This window comes from Equus przewalskii, chromosome 7, assembly GCF_037783145.1.
Source record: "Equus przewalskii isolate Varuska chromosome 7, EquPr2, whole genome shotgun sequence".
In the NCBI taxonomy this organism is placed as follows: domain Eukaryota; kingdom Metazoa; phylum Chordata; class Mammalia; order Perissodactyla; family Equidae; genus Equus; species Equus przewalskii.
In genome coordinates, this window is record NC_091837.1 from 6844970 (window position 1) to 6866365 (window position 21396).

At 53.8% G+C, this 21396-nt stretch overlaps 1 protein-coding gene and 1 long non-coding RNA gene across 7 annotated transcripts in view; one reads left to right on the forward strand and one right to left on the reverse strand.

Annotated features, from left to right (window-relative positions):
• Positions 1-17537, forward strand: PATZ1 (POZ/BTB and AT hook containing zinc finger 1). 6 transcript variants are annotated; one of them, XM_070628482.1, is made up of 5 exons: positions 1-1280; positions 2659-2722; positions 8413-8584; positions 14435-14572; positions 16026-17537. In XM_070628482.1, the coding sequence occupies exons 1-5, from the start codon at positions 10-12 to the stop codon at positions 16442-16444; spliced, it is 2064 nt and encodes a 687-aa protein (XP_070484583.1). In that variant the 5' UTR covers positions 1-9; the 3' UTR covers positions 16445-17537. The 6 variants fall into 6 exon arrangements, with proteins under 6 accessions (XP_070484583.1, XP_070484584.1, XP_008540407.2 ...); XM_070628483.1 differs by having other exon boundaries at positions 16029-17537; XM_008542185.2 differs by having other exon boundaries at positions 14500-14572.
• LOC139084682 (uncharacterized) overlaps positions 17280-21396 on the reverse strand; it is an 11246-nt gene continuing 7129 nt past the window's right edge. Inside the window, exon 3 of the long non-coding RNA XR_011542248.1 lies at positions 17280-20777. This is a non-coding gene — a long non-coding RNA (uncharacterized lncRNA). The remainder of the gene's footprint in view (positions 20778-21396) is intronic.

Here is a 21396-nt window from a genome sequence, read left to right on the forward strand (position 1 = left end):
GCGGCGGCCATGGAGCGGGTGAGCGACGCTTCCTGCGGCCCGTCGGGCTGCTACACCTACCAGGTGAGCAGGCACAGCACGGAGATGCTGCACAACCTGAACCAGCAGCGCAAAAACGGCGGGCGCTTCTGCGACGTGCTCCTGCGGGTGGGCGACGAGAGCTTCCCAGCGCACCGCGCCGTGCTGGCCGCCTGCAGCGAGTACTTTGAGTCGGTGTTCAGCGCCCAGTTGGGCGACGGCGGAGCTGCGGACGGGGGTCCTGCTGACGTGGGGGGCGCAGCGGCAGCCCCAGGCGGCGGGGCTGGGGGCAGCCGGGAGCTGGAGATGCACACCATAAGTTCCAAGGTGTTCGGAGACATCCTGGACTTCGCCTACACTTCCCGCATCGTGGTTCGCCTGGAGAGCTTCCCCGAGCTCATGACAGCCGCCAAGTTCCTGCTGATGAGGTCGGTCATTGAGATCTGCCAGGAAGTCATCAAACAGTCCAATGTGCAGATCCTGGTGCCCCCTGCCCGGGCCGACATCATGCTCTTTCGCCCCCCTGGGACCTCGGACTTGGGCTTCCCTTTGGACATGACCAACGGGGCAGCCTTGGCAGCCAACAGCAATGGCATCGCAGGCAGCATGCAGCCCGAGGAGGAGGCAGCCCGGGCGGCTGGGGCTGCCATTGCGGGCCAAGCCTCCCTGCCTGTGTTACCTGGGGTGGACCGCTTGCCCATGGTGGCTGGACCCCTGTCCCCCCAACTGCTGACTTCCCCATTCCCTAATGTGGCATCCAGTGCCCCTCCCCTGACTGGCAAGCGAGGCCGGGGCCGCCCAAGGAAGGCCAACCTGCTGGACTCAATGTTCGGGTCCCCAGGGGGCCTGAGGGAGGCAGGCATCCTTCCATGCGGCCTGTGTGGGAAGGTGTTCACTGATGCCAACAGGCTCCGGCAGCATGAGGCCCAGCATGGTGTTACTAGCCTCCAGCTGGGCTACATCGACCTTCCTCCTCCAAGGCTGGGTGAGAATGGGCTTCCCATCTCTGAGGACCCCGACGGCCCCCGAAAGAGGAGCCGGACCAGGAAGCAGGTGGCATGTGAGATCTGCGGCAAGATCTTCCGTGATGTGTACCATCTCAATCGGCACAAGCTTTCCCACTCGGGAGAGAAGCCCTATTCCTGCCCCGTGTGTGGGCTGCGGTTCAAGAGAAAAGATCGCATGTCCTACCATGTACGGTCCCATGATGGGTCCGTGGGCAAGCCCTACATCTGCCAGAGCTGTGGGAAAGGCTTCTCCAGGTGAGGAATGGTGCCCTTCCCCATGACCTGTCCCATTCCTGGCTCATGGGACAGGTCTTTGGCAAGGTCTGGGGATGTGGGGTTTGTGGGGGTCCCCTGACGTTATAGGGCCATGTCAGGTATGGGGGAGAGTGTTTTAATGGCCCTGATTTTGAGATGGTGTGGCCTCGAGCTGCTTTCTCTTCCCTCAGGGAAGTTCTCTGGCACTAGGTGTGCCCTACTGTCTCTGCCTCGGGGCCTTGTGGGAAGGGGCCGGATTCCTCAGGCCACAGCCACCGGGCCTCACCATTCTTCTCCCTGGGCTCCCTTTGTGTTTCCGGCACCAGGCGTGGGGCCCCCTCTGGGGGCGGGAGGCTGGGCTCCTCCAGCGACTTTCCCCGCTTGAATGGCTGCCGAGGGAGGGACTGAAACAAGTGCATCTCGGACTCTACACTCTTATGCCACCAAATCCCCCAGCACAGAGCACTGGCGGTATCGGTAGACTTAGCATTGCCCCTCACAGCCCCGGGATCACAGGGCACCTAGAGTCTTCTCTTAACACCGAAACCTTTGCTGTGCTCTGACCTGGTGGGTCCAGAGCCTAAGTGCACCCACAGATCTCCTTTATGTTCTCAGGAGAGAGAGGAAGGGGAAGCAAGACGGCTCTTTAGATTCACTTTTTAGTGAGCCTGATAGGGAACTGAGGACTTGTCTGGGAGCGGAGGGTGGTTTTGTTTCTCCTCTTAAGAGACTATTCAGAAGAAAAGGCTGGTTTTAACTTGCCTGGATACTGAGGACCTTGTGTGTGTGAACCTAGGGATGGAGAACTCCCTCAGAGGGGCCCCAAGCAGGAACTAGTCTTACCGGTCAGGCAGCCCCTGCCCACCTGCTCTGGCGGGCATCTGGTTTACCAGCCCAGCTGGGGATTTAAGGCTCCATCCCTTGGCCTCTGGGGACTGAATTCCATCTGGGTGGCATTCATTGGCTGCCATGGCGGGAGAGGCTGGGGGAGGGGAATACTGAGTTTCTAAGGGGCTTTAGTCTGGACAATGAATCTCACATACCCCCTCCCGGAAAGGCTGCAGCAAGGCAGCCCTGTCTCGTTCTAAAGCCACCTCCTCGGGTCCTAGAAATCACGGAGTTTCTGGGCGGTGGGTCAGTGAGCAAGGTCAGAGACAAACGCTCCCTTCCCTTCCCCCTCTAGAGAAAACCAGGGCAGGGAGGCCTGGGCCTGTGGAGCCAGAGCTGGGTGGGAACTTTGTCTTTGTCATGCTGGGTGAGGGGGAGAGAGTCCTCTTCAGCAGGGCGTGTGAGGCCGTGGGTTGGGGGTTTGGCCAAGTTTGTGGCCCCATCTTTTGAGGTCTAGTTTTAAAGTCTCTTTTGGTTCTCTCTCTTCCAGGCCCGATCACTTGAACGGACATATCAAGCAGGTGCACACCTCTGAGCGGCCTCACAAGTGTCAGGTAGGGGCCGGGCCAGGGCAGAGGTGGGCTGAAAGAAAATGCTGCTGTTCTCACAGCCGTGGCCATGAGCCAGCTGATGTGTGTGCTGGGCCGGCTGACTGACCACCGCTTTGCACACCTCCCCCTCTATCCCTCCACCCTCCGTCTGCTCTTCTCCTTTGTTCTTTCCCCTGGCCCTCTCCCCCCCACCGCTGATGTCCCCTCCTTCCTGGTTGCTGGGTCCTGGTTCCCACCCCATCTCTGTCTTTACTCTGTTGCTTGGCTTTCCTCTCCTGGTGTTTGCCAGCTCCTTGGATGGTGGGCCACATTGCACAAGTGTCGTCTTTTGGGGGCACTGGCACCCCACTGGGCCCGGCTTCTGGTTCCCAGCAGTTTGTAGGGGCCACTGTGGGGAGGGAAGGGTTTGTAAAGGGCTCCTGGTAGTCCAGCCAACAACTCTGCCCCTTGTCTGCCAGGCACCCTGACCTGAGCTGGAGCTTCTCCTGGGTCCCCTCAGCTTAGGGCATGAGGCAGTGGCGGGAGGGAGGAGGGACATGAAGGAGGTAGGGAGTGGGTGGGCTCATCTCTGAGCACTGGCACCTGTTTAACCCATCCTGAGCCACATGAGCAAACAGCCAGGGCTTCTGAGGCCTGGAGAGCGAGGCTGTTTCCTCTCCTTGTGAGCTCTTTGTGTAGCAGCAGGTAGGGAAGGCTGGGCAAGACTCTCCCCCTTGGTCTGTCTGCTTGAACAATACCTGGGAGCCCTGTGGTCCCCAGAAAATTGAGTTTCCTCTCCTGGCCACTGAGCATTCCTGTGTGGATGGAAAACACGCTTTTGTTTTCTCCTCGGTTATCTCCCCTCTCCCATGCCAAGTTCCCACCATCTGAGGGAGAGAGGGGGCTGTGGGCTGCTTACTTGCAACCTCTGGTAGAGTAACCTGCTTCTCTTTATCCTGTTGGTAGCAAGGAGGGAGGGTTCAGAGAGACCTGCAGGTAGGGCAAAGAGCCCCCAGGGGCCAGATGTGCGCGGTGTTCACAGACACCAGGCTAGGTGGCCTACTCCGAGGACAGCGACCCTGGGGTGGGCCTGCTGGGATCCATCTGTGCCTCACTGCCTTCTCTCTCTGTCTCTGATTCTCTCATCACGGAGCACATTCTGACCCTCCCAGGTAGTGTGCAGAGCAGCCTGGCAGAGTAGGAGGAGCCCAGAGGGCAGTGGGGGCGTGCCCGGTGGCCTGGGGGGGTAACCTGCACTCTCTGCCCTTTTTCCAGGTGTGGGTTGGGAGCAGCAGCGGCCTGCCGCCCCTGGAATCTCTTCCTAGCGACCTGCCATCATGGGACTTTGCCCAGCCTGCTTTGTGGAGGTCGTCCCATTCGGTTCCTGACACCGCCTTTTCCCTTTCTCTAAAAAAACCATTCCCTGCCCTCGAAAACCTGGGCCCAGCACACTCCAGCAACGCTCTCTTCTGCCCAGCCCCGCCGGGATATCTGAGGCAGGGCTGGACTGCCCCAGAGGGCAGCCGGGCCTTTACCCAGTGGCCTGTCGGCTAGCCTGGGCCTCGCCAGAGAGGGTTTTCTGTGGAGGGGAATGGGAGTGGCAGTTGCTCTAAGACTCCTGCTTTTGGGAGAGGCCAGCAGATGGTTCCTGCCCACCATGCCCAACTCCTCCCTGTGTGGCTTGGAGTTTTACCCAGTTCAGGGACTCCAGATGGGGGTAGCAGGGAGCTTCTTTCGGGGTCCCCCCACAGCCTCTAGGTTTCCTTCTGGGCTCTCTTGCCTTTTTTCCCCCCTTTAACAGATGGTACCCCTGAGTGTCTGTCTTTGCCTAGGTGATTTTGGAGGTTGGTGCTTTCCTGGGAACTAAGCCACCGGCTTATATGCTTCTCCTCCTCTGGCATCAGCTCCCCTAAGGCGTGAGGTTTCTAGAATGGGGCCTGGCCACCCCTCCCCCTACTCTAGGAGTGACTACCCCTCCAGAGGAGACTCTGGTCCAACTCCAACTGGGTCAACCTGTGCTGCCCTCTCCCCTTCCCACTCAGACAGGTCCTGCTTTCATTTCTGGCTACTGAATTAGACTTTTGTGTTTTTGAGGTTTATTAGCAGGTCTGCTCAGGAACTAGACTAATCAGTAGCTTTATTTTGGGTCACCCCGATATGTGGCTTTGGGGGCTGATAAAGCAGATGTAGACCCTTCTTGGATCCCAGTGGTGTGCCCTTTAGCCCTTGCAGGCTCCATGTGGATAACAGGAGTGATGATAAAAGTTTTCATTCTAACATTTGAGGCTTTGTGTGTTTTGTCCTTGGTCTGTGTCATAATACTGACATCACTGTCCCTTGGTGTACTAGCCTGATCCTGCCCTGCCCCTCAGCACACACTCTCGCAGACCTCCGGGCCCCACCTCCAGCCCCATAGCCAGAACTCTGTAACGCTGACCCAGCAGGTGAAGACATGCTGGCTCTCATGCTCTGGGCTGGCCAGCCAGGTGTGCCTGGGCTTGGTTAAACAGCGGGGGCATCTGTTTTGCATGGTGTGTATTCTGAAAGCATCAGAAGTGAAGAGACAGCTCTTTGGGGGTTGGTTCCTTGGGCCCCTGGCAGAGCTGGGCACGGGCTATACCTCTCAGCCCCTCCTGATGTCACAGAGGACAAAAGGGGCAAGTTACAGAGATTGGTGCCACAGCTGGAGTGAAAAGGCCATACAAACGTTGGGGCATGAAGCCTCAGTGACACACAGGTCTCCTTGGGGCTTGGCCCGAGTGTCGATTGGCCCAGATGCCCCAGGCTAGACCTATGAGTGCAGTGGGCTGGGACATTTCCCCTATGTGGAATTCAGTCTGAAGCTGAGAGGCTAGAGCAGCTCAGACCTCTCCCATTGCTTCCCGTGGCCCCACTTCTCAAGGGCGAGTTGGGGTGGTTTGGGCTGGAGGGATAGCACATTAGAGAAGGAGTGAACTGAGGTGGGAACAAGGGAGCTGACACCCTCAAGAAGAAGGTGGCCAGCACGGCCCATGGCACTGGGCCTCCGTGCATTGCCATTAGACCTTTCCAGGGCTGTGGAAAAGGCTGCTTAAGAAACCTCCTGAGGCTACCAGACTTTAAAGGCCACCAGAGTTTGGGTGTGCATGCGTGTACCTGGTACCATGTGGGCCCCATTCATAACCCGCTCAACCCTTGGGAAGAAAAACTTTAGGAAGTCTGGGACAAGGAGAAACTGGCTGGGGAGGGAAGGGAGCATGACTGGGGCTCAGTGTTGAATGCTGATGACCAGAGGTGACCCAAACTCAGGGTGGCTGGCCTGGGACCTCACAGGCGTGCCTCCTAACAATAGTAGGCTGCCCAAGCACAGAGCCATGGGCAGGTGGCCATTCCGAGCACCACCAGCCATCAGGGCACGCTTCCACTGGCTTGCTCTTGTCCTGCTGGGGTCCTTCTGTCCTCTCCCTGCCTCCAGGATGGGAAGCACCTTTCTCCTGTGTGGCCCCAGCATGGAGGTGCCAGCTGTCCCCTGTTTTGAGATCTGTCTCCTCTCAGCCATTCTTCTCTATCCCTTCTCTCCTGGGTCGTGTGACCAGGCTCTTTATGTTCTGTGTTGTCTGAACTTCTGGCAGGCCTAGGCTCGCGCTCGTACACTTTCACAATTCTTCCAGAAAACCTTGGGGACTCCAGCCACAAAGGGTCAATTCTGGCATAGAGAAGCCAACAATCACTTCAGCTTGGCTTTGTAACACAGTGAAAGTTTTTGTTTTGTTTGTGTTTTTTTTTCCCAGCAGCAGATTTACATCCCTAATTATGTTTGCTCAGGCTAAAGTTAGCTTTCATTCCTTGAGAGATAATCAATGGAGGACAGGGTGGGGGAAGTCAGCCCAGTCTGGGATTTTAATTTTGCTTAGCTAATCCTCCAAATGGATAATCCACTTGTGGATAATTCAGGTTTGGCTATCCATTATCTTTAGGTGGCAAAGTGTGACAGGCAATGCTTTAAAGGACAGATCCCAAAAGAAGGTTGGCAAGAGAAACATGGCATCTCTTTTATATCCCTCTAGTGGTGCCCTCTCCCAGGGACCGTGGAAGATGGATGAATGTGTGCTTTCAGCTGCATTTTCCTTACACCTGGTCCATAGTTGATTCCTTTGAGATCTGAGACCTAGACCACACTGCCTCTCATCATGGGAGGGTGGTTCTCAGGTCACTGGCTGCAAAGTCGGCTCTTATTTCCAGACAAATCCACAGGTGCACTCCTTTCTCCTGAGGGTGTTTACGGCAGCCCTTGTTCTGGTTTACAGGCTGGTGGGCTAGGTGGAAGGTCCAGAGTTTTTCCCCCCACAGTAACCTGTGATTGGGTCATGAGGCCCCTGACTGAGGTAGGGCCCACCTGTGGCCATGGGACCAAGTACCCATGATGCTTTCTGAGTCATCTAAGTGCTTGAGTTTCCCTGCACCAATCCTGTCACCTCTCCCTATCAGGGGAGTCCAGGCCACCAAGTAAACTGTGGTAACAAGTCTCCGCACCTTTCAGTCACGAGAAGCTGCCCTGACTGAGTCTGGAGGTGGTCAGAGGACACACACATAGAGAACATAAATGTCAAACTTGACTAGAACCCCTGAAACACCTCCATGGAACCAAAATAGCTTGAAAGTCACTGGATTCAACTCTCCTGAAGGCTTTCCCGACATTCTGTGACCCCCAAGGCTGGGGTACCTCTGCGAGCCCCAGCTGAGGAAGAAATGTTGTGGGGAGATAGGGATGGAGACTGAGTCAGGTCCTCAGGTACAGCAAATGCCTGGGGATCTGGGCGGCCCTCCCAGGGAGCTGGTGCTGACCTTCAGCTCCTGAGTTGTCCACCCCTGAGAGTGTGTGTGTTGGTGCTCAGACTACAGCTTTTTATGGCCACAGTCTCTTGGAGGGTGATCACATGGCCTGCCTCAGGGCCGCTGTAAGGAGGGATTGCATGAGATAAGCGCCTCCAAAAGGCTAAGCGTGGTGCCTGCCTGGCACAGAATGGGTGCTCAGTCACCACAGCGTAGTATCATCATCCTTGTTATTACCAGCACTTCCCCAACTCAGTGCTTCACAAATGCTCCCGAAGCCTCCACCCTTGTTCTCTCTGCTAATTCTCACGTTAGCAGGATTGATACTATCATTTTATCAGTTGCTTTTTCAATACAAACTCACAAGAATATTATGAAGAGTAATCTCTGTGCTTTGTCCTGCCCTTCCTTTCCATTTCCTTGTGACCAAGACTAATGTCACTTCTGAATACAGTGAATCAATTGAATTCTTTGTATAAAGCAACGAGGGGAAACCCAGGATAGAGAACAGGAAGACTGGTGTTTATATGCCAATAACCCTTCTGTAAATTCATGTATGGTCAATGCAACTAAAGTCAATTCTTAGTGTTTGGGAGTGAACAAATGCCTAATCTTCATTTTGTAGAGGAGCGTAGAACTTAGCATGCTATGTTCTGGGCATGTGGCAGCAGCCACTTGGAACCAATAATTCTAACTCAAGCGTCCCATGAGGAGGCATCGTGGGAAATAAGAGTATCTACTTGGCATTCTGGGGAGAAAGGCTGGGCCACATTCTAAAATTCTCCTTATACAGGGAATCCATGTGTTGGCTGGAAACGGATTTTGCTTCATGGTGTGCTTGGTGGGGACTCAGATGTGGAATGCCAGTTGTCACCTCATCCTGTTTTTCTTTCTGCTCTCAGACCTGCAATGCTTCTTTTGCCACCCGAGACCGTCTGCGCTCCCACCTGGCCTGTCATGAAGACAAGGTGCCCTGCCAGGTGTGTGGGAAGTACTTGCGAGCAGCGTACATGGCAGACCACCTGAAGAAACACAGCGAGGGGCCCAGCAACTTCTGCAGTATCTGTAACCGAGGTAATCTGCCTGCCGTTTCCTCACTTCCAGAGGATGGGCCTGAGCTCATATGGGAAGCCGGGGGGTGTCTTGACCACCCTGCCTCAGACTCCACTCTTTGCACAGCTGGGCCTCCCTTCCCACTGAGTGATAAACGCCTTCATCGCCCAGCTAGCTATTTGCCACCCCTTTCTTCCCAAGCAACTCGGGGTGCTTGGACTGGGAGTTCCCAGATCAGCAAGTGGGAACAGAAGGAGAGAGTGTTGTTCCCAAGCTTGGGCCCGTAGCACATCTGCTGCTCAGGTGGCAGGATGGATGCATTTTGTAGATACCACTGAACTACTGAGGTTGGTGGGAGAGTCACTAGGCCCCAAGCAGTGGGAGAAAAAAGGGGTCCTGCTTGAGAGCTTTTGCTGGCTGATTCACTGGCATGTGAAATCCGGCAGCCAGGGAAGGTTTACTCTGGAGACGGACAAGGGGCAGAAACTTTCTAACACAGATGGTCAGAAAAGAGCCCAAACCCAGGTAGACTGTGGTCTTGCCGAGAGAGGAAAGTGGAAGGTGCTCTGAGCAAGGCAGCGTGCTTGCGGCCGAGGTCGGCCTAGGTGGCGTCTGGCTCTGTGCCCTCGGTGTTGTATTGGATGAAGTCGGGCCTGCCCCTGAGCTTCTGCCAGGGCTTGTTGGCGGTTGGAAGGGCTGGAGTTTGTGTTTTGCAAGCACAGTGTCAGTGGAGGAGGCTTGCGCCGTATCTGTGCTGAAGGTTGGGACGGCTGTCTGTGGTGGGCCTGAGGATGCTTCTGCACGATGCACTTGCTTTGGCCAGGTGGGGACATTGCTGGGAAGTCCTATCTCCTGGGACACTCTTGTCCCAATGCTTCTGGAACTCTTGAGTGTGGCTTCGTGGATTGAGCATTGAACCAGGAGTCGGGGGACCCAGGGTTTAATCCCAGACCTATCTCGCCCTACTATGTGACCTTGAGCTCTCCCTTCCCCTCTCTTAGTCTCAGTTTCTTCATCTCTTAGATGGGGTTAAGAACACCCCCCTTGCCCACCTCACAGGGTTGTCGCGAGGATCCCGGGAGACAAGGTAGGTGAAAGTTCTCTGAACCCCACATGGAGCTGCACACTTGGGAGGCCCCGTTCTTACACTTTGTGACAGTGTTAGGAAGGACACAGCTTGCTGACACTCTGGTTTGGACCAGGCACAACACCCCTGCAGTCCTTGGCTGAAATCTCTGGGTGCCTGTGCTGTCTCTCTGTGCCCTGAGGTCGCTGGTGGAGGGAGACTGCTGAGTACCTGGGTGTCCTTGGTGCCCTGGAGCTGGGTCTTCCCCCGGGACTGTACTCCTTGGGTTTGCCTTGAAGGCCACTGGATGTCGATGTTTGTGCCACCAGGAAACCAGCTGTGAAAGCAGGGAGGTGGTAATAAGAGCTGCTTAAGCATCTGTCCTATTTTCTGACATGTCAGTAGAGCCCTTTCTGGCAGCAGCTTCCCCCGGGTCATGCATGCAGGGAGTTATCAGGCTGTAGCTGACCATCTTGACATGGCTGCTCCAGCTCTAGAAAAAGGTGGTTTCTTGTCTTGCTTCATCCTCGCCTGGCTTCCTGACAGCACCCCCAAATTACTCTAAACCTGCTGCAGCATGCCATGAGCAGGCATTTTGTCAAGTTTTCAAGGTTGAAGTTCTCAGCTTGAGAACTAGGGTCAGAGACCAGAGGTGGGAAACCAACGAGAGCGGAGAAGGATGCTAATGATGAGATTCAGAAAGCCTGGATCAGATTGCAGAGTGGGGCGAGAACTGGACGGGAGACTCAGGGCACAGCCCCTGGGGGCCCAGCTCAGGAGGAAAGAAGAACTGAGAGCAGCAGGGAATAGCAGGGGAAGTCGACCCAGTTAGCAGACAGCTGATGTGGCAAAGCCAACAACTTGTGTACGTCAGGATTTGTATTTCCCAGGGCTGGTAAAGAGGACTGGGGCAGCGGCCACAGGGCATGACTGGGGTGAGGGCGCCAGAAGAGTCAAACCAAAGCCCACCTTTTCTCAGAAAAGCCCAGCCTAGATCTGGATCACAGGCTAAACAGCTTTGGGTCCCAGAGTCAGAACAGGAAGTCCCATTCCTCCCAGAAGACAAAAGAGGGCTCTGGTCCAACCCACCCTGGGTACTGAGAAGGAAGAGAAGATAATTTCCGTCTTTATCAGAAAAGAAGGAGCAGGATTCTACCTCTGGACGCATTTCTTGGGCAGAAATAGGAAGAGACTCCTCCCCCCCCTCCCCCCCCCCAAAAAAGGAGGAGGAAGGCAGTTCTTCCAGGAAGAGGATAAGGACACCAAAGACACTGAGACAGGAATCGGAATGCAGAGAGTTCTGGGACATCCGTGCCCTGCCTGCCACCAAGGCTGTGAATGCAGGACGAGCTGCACGAATAAATGAATGTTCTTATCTCTACAAGGACTCAAGCAAAGGCTGCTATCAGCCAGCTGGTCAGATGGTTGAGGTCGAACCAGGTGAACTTCCAAGTGCCCTTTGAGATCCTTCAGTTCCAACAATTCTTAAGCAATCAACTTAACTACCTATTAGATCTGCCTCTTCTCAGTCTTTGCCACACAAACGGCTCCTGCCCGTGAAGAATGGGAAAGAGGGGAGGCAGCCTGGCTGCCCTGGCCCCACGCTTGAGACAGATGACTTTGTCTTTGTCCTAGAGACATAACAGGACGTGGGTCATACCATCTGTAAAGGAAGATAATTTGCAGTGGAAGGAGTATGATGGCTAGAAAAGCTTGTTCCCTTATTTTCAAGTTGAGTTGAACAGTGTGAAGGAGGCAGGACCTGGTAGATCACCGTGATTTTCTTCCCTCCTTTTTAAATTTCTGTAGCAGTCTTTGTATATATGCCTATGTACTGATATGAGGAAGAGGGATAGCTTTCTGCCTTTGACGGAGACAACATTTGAACTCAAACATCATTGCTTAAAGGGTAGAGGAAGCCTTCTGCCCAGTCAGAAGTGAGCGCACAAGTTGTCACCAATGCCAGTCATGGATGCAGACAGCCTACCATTCCCTGGGACTGAGCTGACATAAATCTACTTAGTGCCTCCCCCAGCACAGCTCAGTTGGGCATGGCCCCACCGAGGTTTGGACAAGGAGAAAGCAGTCCCCGACTCCTGCATGGATGTGAAGCTTGCAAAAGGAGGATTTGCTTCTGGAGTGCAAATTGCAGCATACTAGGCAAGAAATTGCAGTGGAGGAACAGTAGCCTTTTGGTAATAAATCCTTCGTCTCTGGAGTGTGAGGGTGGGTGGCTTGTTGGTTGTAGTGGAGTCATATGTGTGCTCAGTGTCTCCAGCATTCTGGTGCCTGGATCAAGCTGCCTTTTTGGTTAATCAGTGGTGAATGGGCAGGTGAGTTCAGAATTCTGGCTAAATATTTCTGGCTTCAAAGATGTGTTCTTCTCAGAAACTCAGCTTCCGTGTTATCCCAACACTTGGCTGCTGAGTTGCTCTGTGTTTAAATTCTGGGCTTTAAGTGGCAGCTGTGGATCCACTCCTAGCACCCCACTGTGTGGTTTTGCTATAGATAGTACAGTCTGCAGCTTGGGTAAAGTCAAGAAGACCCAGCCACGTGTTTCTCAGACTGTTTTTCAGGAAAACACAGCAAGTTTTCAATGAGCATCTGCTGTATTCCCCCGGTATAGCTCTTCCCACAAGGAGTAAATATAATAATCCTGGTGCTCCTTTCCTGTCCCCTTTGATTGCAGTATACCTGCCCCAGTACTCCATAGAGAGGCCTTCATACCACTTCAGAGGCCCCACAAGGGATTAAAAAACAAAGAAAAAATTCCCTTCTAAAGTGGCATCATGATATCATCAGAGTCCTGATATCTCCTGCTTGTTGCCAGGGGCCACAGCCCCAGTCACAGACACAGAGCTAAGATCCTCTTTTCCATTAGCCTCGTCTACTCATTCCTGACTACTGCCTCCCTCTTAGGAATATTTATATGGGACCCTCTTAAGCCAGTCTGTCTCCCAGTAATTGGTCCCAGGCAGACCTGGTTACAGCATAGGACAACTTGCTCTAGAGGCAAGGCAAGACACCAGCATCTGGTCTAGGCAGGTCTGTGGAGTAGCTGTGTCAGGAAAGGACGGAAAATTCACCCAGTCCCCCCATTTCCCTCCAGAACCACCAGCTGCTACCGTCAGGGGAATGTTTGTTAAATAAGCTTCCCACAGGTCAGCCCCCTCTACCAGCAGCTTTGTTCTCATCCACCAGTGTGGCAGAGAAATACATGTGTGTAAATGGTAATAATGAAACCCACTGCAAAAGTGCAAGGGGTGTCTGTAGGGCCAGGACCAAGACACAGGAACCATTAAAGAGTCTGCCGAGTAGTTAAGGACCAAGTTCTGGTGGCACGTGGTCCTGGGGTTGGAGTCCAGGCTCCGCCATTTAGTAGCTGTACGTGTGACTGCAGTTACTTAACCTCACCAAGCCTCTTGTCTCTTCAACTATAAAACGGAATCATAATTCCCAGCTCACGGGGTGTTTGGGGGAATTCTGCAGAATAATGCATGCAGTACCGTGGGCACTGTTGCCCCATCATCACTCGCTACAGGTGAACCTTTATTACAATTCCAGCAGCAGTCAAAAGGCCATGCCAATTTGGAATTTTTTTTAAGCAAGTCTTGTGCAGACATTGCACAGTTCTCTCCAGCCTCTGACCGGTTAGTAGTGGGTCCCACTGTTAGCCTGTGACTGTAATTTAAAAAGGGAATCAAAGTACCTGAGACTGTGTCAACCAGATCTGGAGTGGATTAAAGGGACACCATCAGGGCACTGGCGCCCCAAGTGGGCCTTACACCCAAATGCTTTGTTTCCTGCTGAAGGCGTTTTCGGATCCTTGACTGTGGTGGGGTCCGTGTCACAGTTCCTTCCTACGAAACTCAAGTCAGAATCCTTTGACCGGCCTGCCTGGTTCCATATCCTCGGACTCGTGGCTCGCATGGAAGTTGGCCCAAGATCTCCTCTTTCAAGCATGAGATATCTCACAGCGCAAAGTGACCAGAGCATCTGGGTTGGGCTGTAGCAGCTCCGAGAAGGCTGGATGGCCTCTCCCCCAAAATAAAGACAAACAAAGATTGTCCCTGTTTCTTCCTTAAGAGAACTGATGGATGCTCCAAAACTGAACCAAAAAGACTACCATGAATAAGAGATGACTACTCCCCTGTAACATAAGTTCCTATTTTTTGTTGTTCTTCAAAAGGTCTAAACAGTTACTAAATCCAGTAATTCTGAAGGTGAGGAAGTTAGCAAAATAGAATATGTCCTAATAGACAGAAGAAAAGGGACTCCTGGAGGCATTCCTCTGAGATTTCATCTTGCCTCCATCTGGTGTGTTGTGCAGTTTACCTTTACACGTGTCGAGCGGGCATTCTGCTGGCCGGAGTCCCATGGCTGCCCTGGAGCCCCATATACTTTTCTCACTACATTTCTAACCTTAGTCCCTGCAGCTAACCTGGGGCTGTGGGATTTCGCTCAAACCACTCATTACTGAGGCACCAAGCAAGCCTGGAGGCATCTGGCCTCTGCCCTGGCAGGAGCAGGATCTCAGGCCATCTCTCCAGGCAGCTGGCCTGGGCCCTCCACTGCAGCCTTGCAGAGCGGGCTCTGCAGAGAAGCTGATTCGAGGACAGTGCCACCTCCCATCCTGAGCCAGGTGGCTCCTGTGGTTGAAGCTGTTTCTGAGCCAAGGAGGGGGCCCCTTCTAGGTGCAGCTGACCCGGGAGTGCTAGCCAGAGCGGCCAGAGGAGAGGCATGGGGGAAGCAGAGAAGTATCTCTGTGCTGGCCGCGGGATCTCATCTCCTTTTGTCTTGTTTAGGTTTCTCCTCTGCCTCCTACTTAAAGGTCCATGTTAAAACCCACCACGGTGTTCCCCTTCCCCAGGTCTCCAGGCACCAGGAGCCCATCCCGAATGGGGGAGCAGCGTTCCACTGCGCCAGGACCTATGGCAACAAAGGCAAGCGACCCCTTGCTCTGCACTTTGCTTCTCTGCGCAGACTGTGTTGTGGGGGCGCTGGGCCGGGTGTGGGGAGGCAAGAAGACTGCCAGCTGGCTGGCTGCCTCGAGGAGGCTCGGAGAGTGGCAGTGGCCTCCAGGACAAAAGTCACAGTGGGTATCTCACTCCAGGGCAGTGAGTGAGGCTTCAGGGCACTGCCAACCTCGCCTCCTCTTCCCAGCCCTCCCCTCTTGCTCCTGGCCAGCCCCACTGTCTGAAGCCCTGCAGGGATGCCCCGGGCCCAGGGCAGGAAGAGGAGCCCTGCATGATGAGTCATTCTGGGCCTGTCCATTGCCTGTGGCCCTTCAAGGACGGTGTGGAGCTGCGGCCGAATGCTCTCTTCTCCTTGGTCCGTGTGGGCAGGGGGAGCCAATGGAATGGCTGGCTTCCTCCTCAATAGGGGTGACTGGTCGCTGTGAGCAGTCCTTTCTGGAGGGCCTCTGGCTGCATTTGTGAGATGCATGGCGATAAATGAGCTACCGGACTGCCTCTGACTTGAGTTGGTTTGCATAGAGCTCACTAGGCCCCACCTTCACTTGTTGATTCAGGTTGTTCTTGGTATTTCAAGTTGTTGTTGGCTTGGATGAAGCCAGGGGCTTGGCAGATGGCAGAGATGGCATGCTCCACGCTCCCATCACAGACCTCCCTTCCTGGCATGGCTCTCTGAACCCAGACAGGAAGCTGCTGATTGGTGGAGGACTCCAGTGTGGGCCGGGCAAGGCAGAGCAGGGAGTTGCCTTGAGGCCCAGCTTATCCTAGGCCCTGCGTGGGGACAGCCAGCTGACTGAGTTGTTCACAGTTGCTTTTAATCTCTGTGCTTTGGCCGCTCTGCCCTGGAAGGGTTTTGGCAGGAGGAAGGTGGTAAAGGTAGGGCTTGTGTTTGCAGCACTGGGGAAAGGACTGGCTTCTGTCGCAGCCATCGATGGCGTCTGCCCAGGTTAAGGACCTCGTGACTCTGGTTCTGCCTTGCTAGGGTGCAGCTAGTCTGGTGCGGAGGTGAGGCCATTGACATACCCGCTCAGCATCCTCAGAACAGCCATCTTACCCTCAGAGGCACCCAAGAGAGTGCCTAGGAGTTGGAGGTTTTTGAGTTGTTCTCAGCAGAAGCAGAGGAGGTCCCCTCTCCGCACCCCATTCCTTGAAGCAGGCTGAGATGGTGGTGAGCGGTACAAGTGCACCTGCATGAAGAGTCCTCGGCGAGGGAGGCTGGCAGCCCTCGGGCCCTGCTGTCTCACCCCTGTAGGCACACCAGGCTCCCCGACTGACCAGCCGAACCTCCGTGGGTCCAGCCAGGGCAGTGGCTGGCCATCAGCTGCCCTCCACAGGCCCGTGAGCTGGCCCCTCACGACCCCTCCAGGAGGGGGCATCTCCAAAGCCTGGCCTCATCTCTCCTCTTTGTTTTGTTTTCTCCTAGAAGGCCAGAAATGCTCACATCAGGATCCGATTGAGAGCTCCGACTCCTACGGTGACCTCTCGGATGCCAGCGACCTGAAGACGCCGGAGAAACAGAGCACCAATGGCTCCTTCTCCTGCGACATGGCAGTCCCCAAAAACAAAATGGAGTCTGACGGGGAGAAGAAGTACCCCTGCCCTGAATGTGGAAGCTTCTTCCGCTCTAAGTCCTACTTGAACAAGCACATCCAGAAGGTGCACGTCCGGGCCCTCGGAGGTCCCCTTGGGGACCTGGGCCCTGCCCTCAGTTCACCTTTCTCTCCCCAGCAGAACATGTCTCTCCTCGAGTCCTTTGGGTTTCAGATTGTTCAGTCGGCGTTTGCATCATCTCTAGTAGATCCTGAGGTTGACCAGCAGCCCATGGGGCCTGAGGGGAAGTGAGGTAGATGCTGTGTCCCCACAGAAACAGCCATCCGGGGACTGCTGAGAAATGCTGTGAATGCGGAGGGAAGTGATGTCTTTGGGTTGGTTCTGTAGCTGAGAGATTTTTATTCGTTTTTAACTCCCCCCCAACCCTATCACCCCGTCTCTCTCCACCACCCATTCCCCCAGTGGCCTTTAGAAATAGGTTCTCATCAGATACTCTGCAGAAATATCTGCGAGACCCAGTATGGGACAATGGCAGAAAACACTACATAGGCCTCCAAGGCAACACCAGTCTCAGTTTCTCTAGTGGGCAGAAGCTGGAATTCCTGGTGCTCAATTCTTAGTGACCCCAATCCCAAACCCATACCTGATGGCATTCTAGGACCTCAGTGATTTGGTCCCCTCCCACTTCTCCAATCCCTCATTTCCCCTTCTCATATCCTTCAAAAGAAACCACAGTAGGGTCTCCACCCACTTCCACAATGCTGATGCCCAACTGTTTTTAAGGAAGCTGGAAGCCTACAGCATCCCATGGACCATGGGGTGAGTGTCCTCCGAGAGCCCCCTGAGCTTGACCCTGGACTTGGAGGGCCCCAGACCTTTCTGAGCCCTGCTTGGAGGCTATCATTTTGCTACTAGGACAAGCTTAGCTATTGAGGACACCCCCACCCCAAATTCCAGTTCTTATGTGATTTTAACCATTCAACTTGCTGTTGGGTTTTAATTCTCTAATTATTATTATTATTGTTATTATTTTTTAGGACCAGTTGTAGTGATTGCTACTGAAAGCTATCCCAGGTGATACAGAGCCCTTTGTAAACCGCAGTCACACGTTAGGGTTAGTATTAAACTTTGTTTAGATGTACCATAATTAACTTGGCTAGTTGATTGTTTGAAGTCTATGGAAGAAATAGTTTTATGCAAAATTTTAAAAATGCCAGTCTGGTCAGGGAGGTAGGGGGTTCAATGCTGTCGGGAGCCAGAAAGTCAGGAGAGCTGGTAGGTGGGGACATTGTGTACCTCGGTTGTGTCACACGTGAGCAAGCCCAGGTTGACCTCGTGATGTGAATTGATCTGATCAGACTGTATTAAAAACGTTAGTACGTTACTCTCCCTGCTCCCCTGAGTCCGGTTTTTCAGCTGTGGGGGTCTTTGGGACCCAGAGGGTGGGCAGTCTACCTGCACCTGGGGGGGAGGGGTAGGATCACAGGAGACTTCTCTTCCTCTTCATTGCATCAGTTTCACTGCAGTTGAAGGTGGGTGTTCACACTGAGGACTCAGATGCCAGCACTTACCCATCATTCAACAAATATTCACTCCTTGTTATCTTCACTGCTATGTGCCAGGCCCAGCCTTAGACCCTAGGGACACAGTAGTGAACAGGACACCTTTGTGGAGGGAGCTTAATGGGGGAGACAGTTAACATGTAAGCAGATTTAACCATGAGTTCAGATAACAAGAAATCCAAGGAGAAAAACTAGGCAATAGGTGGGGATAGTGACAGCAGGAGGGTAGGTCCGGTGGTCCAGGATGGTGAGAGGCAGGGGATGGGACTGAGAGAGAAGGCCTGGAGTTACAGGGGACCCAACATACGACCAGCTAGGATCTAAGGAGGGACATGGGCAGGGAGAAAATCCTCATGGCCACAGGGCTCCAGAAGCCCAGCGACTTGAATCTGTCCAGCCCCGTGTTACCCACAGGGTTGAGTAAAAGGTTGTTCCACCCTTAGTGGCGAACGTATGAAGAGAAGGGGAGAAGAAAACCAGGAGGCAAAAAGTGAGCACGATAGAGAATTAAGGGGAGCAAGAACTGGAACAAGACAGGACAGGCAGACGTGGCAGCCCAGGTACCTCGAGAAACCTCGGGGAAGAGGGAAGCCCTAAACTAATAGAATAGCATTCAACCTCCAAACAAGTAGAAAGGAAGAAATGTGATAAAGGAAAGAAAAATAAACATATAAAGCACAAAATGATTTAGACCCACATTGATGTCAGTAATTATTTTGTTCTGGTTTAAAGGCAAAGACTGAGCTGGAGTTTTAAAAAACCCTCTAAGCCATCTACATGAAATCTTGTTAGTTGCTGGGCTCTGTCGAGTGTGTGGGATGGAGACTTCGGCCATTTGGTGTAAGTATAGGAGGAAAGGGCAGCCCTAGAATGCTGAGGCCCTGTGGACATGTGGCCTTGTGACCACCACAGAATCTGCTAGCTGGTGACACCCACCAGGCATTAAAGTGGAGAACCTGGCTTGAACCGAAGGCTTGAGACATTCTCGGTCCTGTCCCCCAGAACCCCTGGTCACGTCCGTGGACAGGTAGGACCACGGTTAGGAAGCAGTATCTGTCACGTGGCAGGAGGGGAACGACAGAGCAAGCAGGCTGCCGCTTCTTCCAAAGCGTTACTCACCTGGATGCCTGAGCAGCCCCTGCCTGCCCCCTCACCTCCGCGTCTCCTCTGTATACTTGTGCCCTTCAGCCACGGGGAGAAAAGCTGTTCAGAACATGCATGCATACAGGCAGAATGGCTTCTCTTGCCATGGTCAAGGGTCAAGAACCTGAGCTTTGGCTGTCCAGCTCCATCATCTGCTCACTGCCAACTCTGGGCAAATCTCTGAGCCTCAGTTTCCGCATCAGTAAAGCAGACTCTGAAGACTAAGGGAGGCCACTGTGAGCTAACGTTCTCTGTGCCTAATTCTCAGCACGACCTGTGAGTCGGTTCCATTATTACCCTCTCCTGCACATGAACAAACAGGCTCAGAGAGCTGGGCCCCACACCCCATCCCTGCCCTGAGTCACAGTACATGGCAGAGCCAGGGTTCAAACTCAGGTCCGTCCTCTGACTCCAGAACCTTCATTCCCGAGCTCTAGTGACAGTGCTTTTACACACATGTAAATGCCCACTACCGTGCTTGGCACAGTACAGGTTCTGTAACCCTGCCAGGCCCCCAGGACAAGGGCCTGCACAGCACAGCAGAAAAAATGCCACAGAGGAGCTCAGGGTCAGTGCCAGAGGGAATGTGCAGAGACCCTGCATGAGAAAGCACGCTCTTCATACCCACACTGACTCTCTGGGGTGACTTGCACCAGCAGCAGCCTGGTGGACTTGGTCTAGCAGAGCTGTCACACCAGAGAGCCCATCCAGCCACTGCCTGAGGGTCTGGGCCAGGACTGGGCACTGGCCTCCTCTCCCGGTGATGACCCGTCTCTGCCCCTAGCAGAGGTGAGGGAGGCCTCGTGGCACCAAAGGACCCCGGTGCGTATGGCAACAGGGACATTTGACCACTGACAGCCAGGAGTGGGGCCGGGACCTGGGGGCCAGGCAGGTCTGGGGCTGTGGCCAGTCTCAGGATCCGCTTTCTGAAATACTTTTTACAACACTGGCAGTTCTTCAAGCCTTGGCTTCCTCATCTGTACAGTGGGGCTGACAGGACGACTTGGGAGGGTTGTAGTGAGGATTAACGATGTCCCTCAGGAGCTGGGCCCAAAGCCAGGCTCCCCACAGGTGTGAGTGAACTTGAGCCCCTTCCCTGGCCCCCTCTTTTTCTACTCTCTGCCTTTCTCCCTCGGCAGCGTTGGGGATCCCCCAATCTAACCTTCCTCAGCAGCTTGCCTCCTCTGGGTTTCCCCGGCTCCAATCCCACACATCTTACTTGGTGTGCCCCAAGCACAGGTCCCCACTTGTGCTTCCATTTTGTGTGTGTCAAGCCTTTTTAATGCCAACCTTCAGTCACATCCTGTTCTGAACAACAATAACCATAATAATAATGACAAATGCCGTATTTACTAAGTGCCAGGCACCCTTCTACGCACTTTGCACGTATTAATTCAGTTCGCCCTCACAGTCGCCCGAAGAGGTAGATGCTGTTTTTACAGTTAAGCAGCTGGCCCTAAACACACGGCTTTACGTGGTGTCATGAGGCTCTGAACCCAGGCCCAGTCTGTTTCTTCACTGCCACCCTGCACTGGGGAGTGCCGTGGCTTGACCCCAACTGTCTGTCCAACCAGAGCGCCCAGGCTCAGCTCCTCCCATTCTCAGTACGCACCACCCACTCCGAGCCCTGTGTCTTCACCCATGGAACACCCTCCACAGCTCTGAGCACCTGAATCTTACCCTTTTCATCGTCTTCTTCGCCACAGCTCTCCTCCGACCTTCCGCAGCACTGCACCTGCCCTTCCCTGGGTCGTCGTCACTGTGCCCTGGTTCATGACGGTCTCTGGGGAGAGCCCGCTGGGCGCCACCACTTTCTAACTGGGTGACCTCTGGCAGGTGTGTCTCCATTTCCTCAGGTAGAAGACGAGGATAACAGTTCTTATTCACATGGCTGCTGTGAGGATTACATGGGCTGGCACCTGTAAAAGTAAGAGTTCCCTTTTAGTTTACTGCATTATCTCCTCCACCACTCTACCTGCGTGAAAATGAACAAGAGTAGGGACAGGCAAACTTTTTCTGTAAAGAGCCACAGGGTAAACATTTTCAGCTTTGTGAGCCATACGGTCTCTGTCACAGCTACTTAACTCTGCGTTGTACAAGAGCAGCCAGGCACAGACAACAAAAGAATAGGCATGGCTGTGTTCTGATAAAACTTCATTAATGGACAGTGAAATTTGAATTTCACATGATTTTCACGTTACAAAATATCCTTCTTCTTTGGATTTCTTTCCAACCATTTAGAGATGTAAAAACCATCCTTAGCTCACAGGCTGTATGAAAACAGGTGGCAGGCTGGATTTGGCCCCCAGGCCGTAGTTTGCTGATCGCTGCACAGACCAGCTCCTCCTCCTGCTCCTCCAGGCCCTCCCCTGGCTTCAGATCTTGGATTTCACCCAGACTCTGGTCCCAGCCTACCTCAGGCTCTTGGTTCATGTGAGTTAAATTGATCTGACACCCAGAGCTTGTGATTTCTTGGTCTGCCGATCAATCCATCTATCCACAGAGAGTACGACACCGTGTCCCCCAACCGAGGTCATC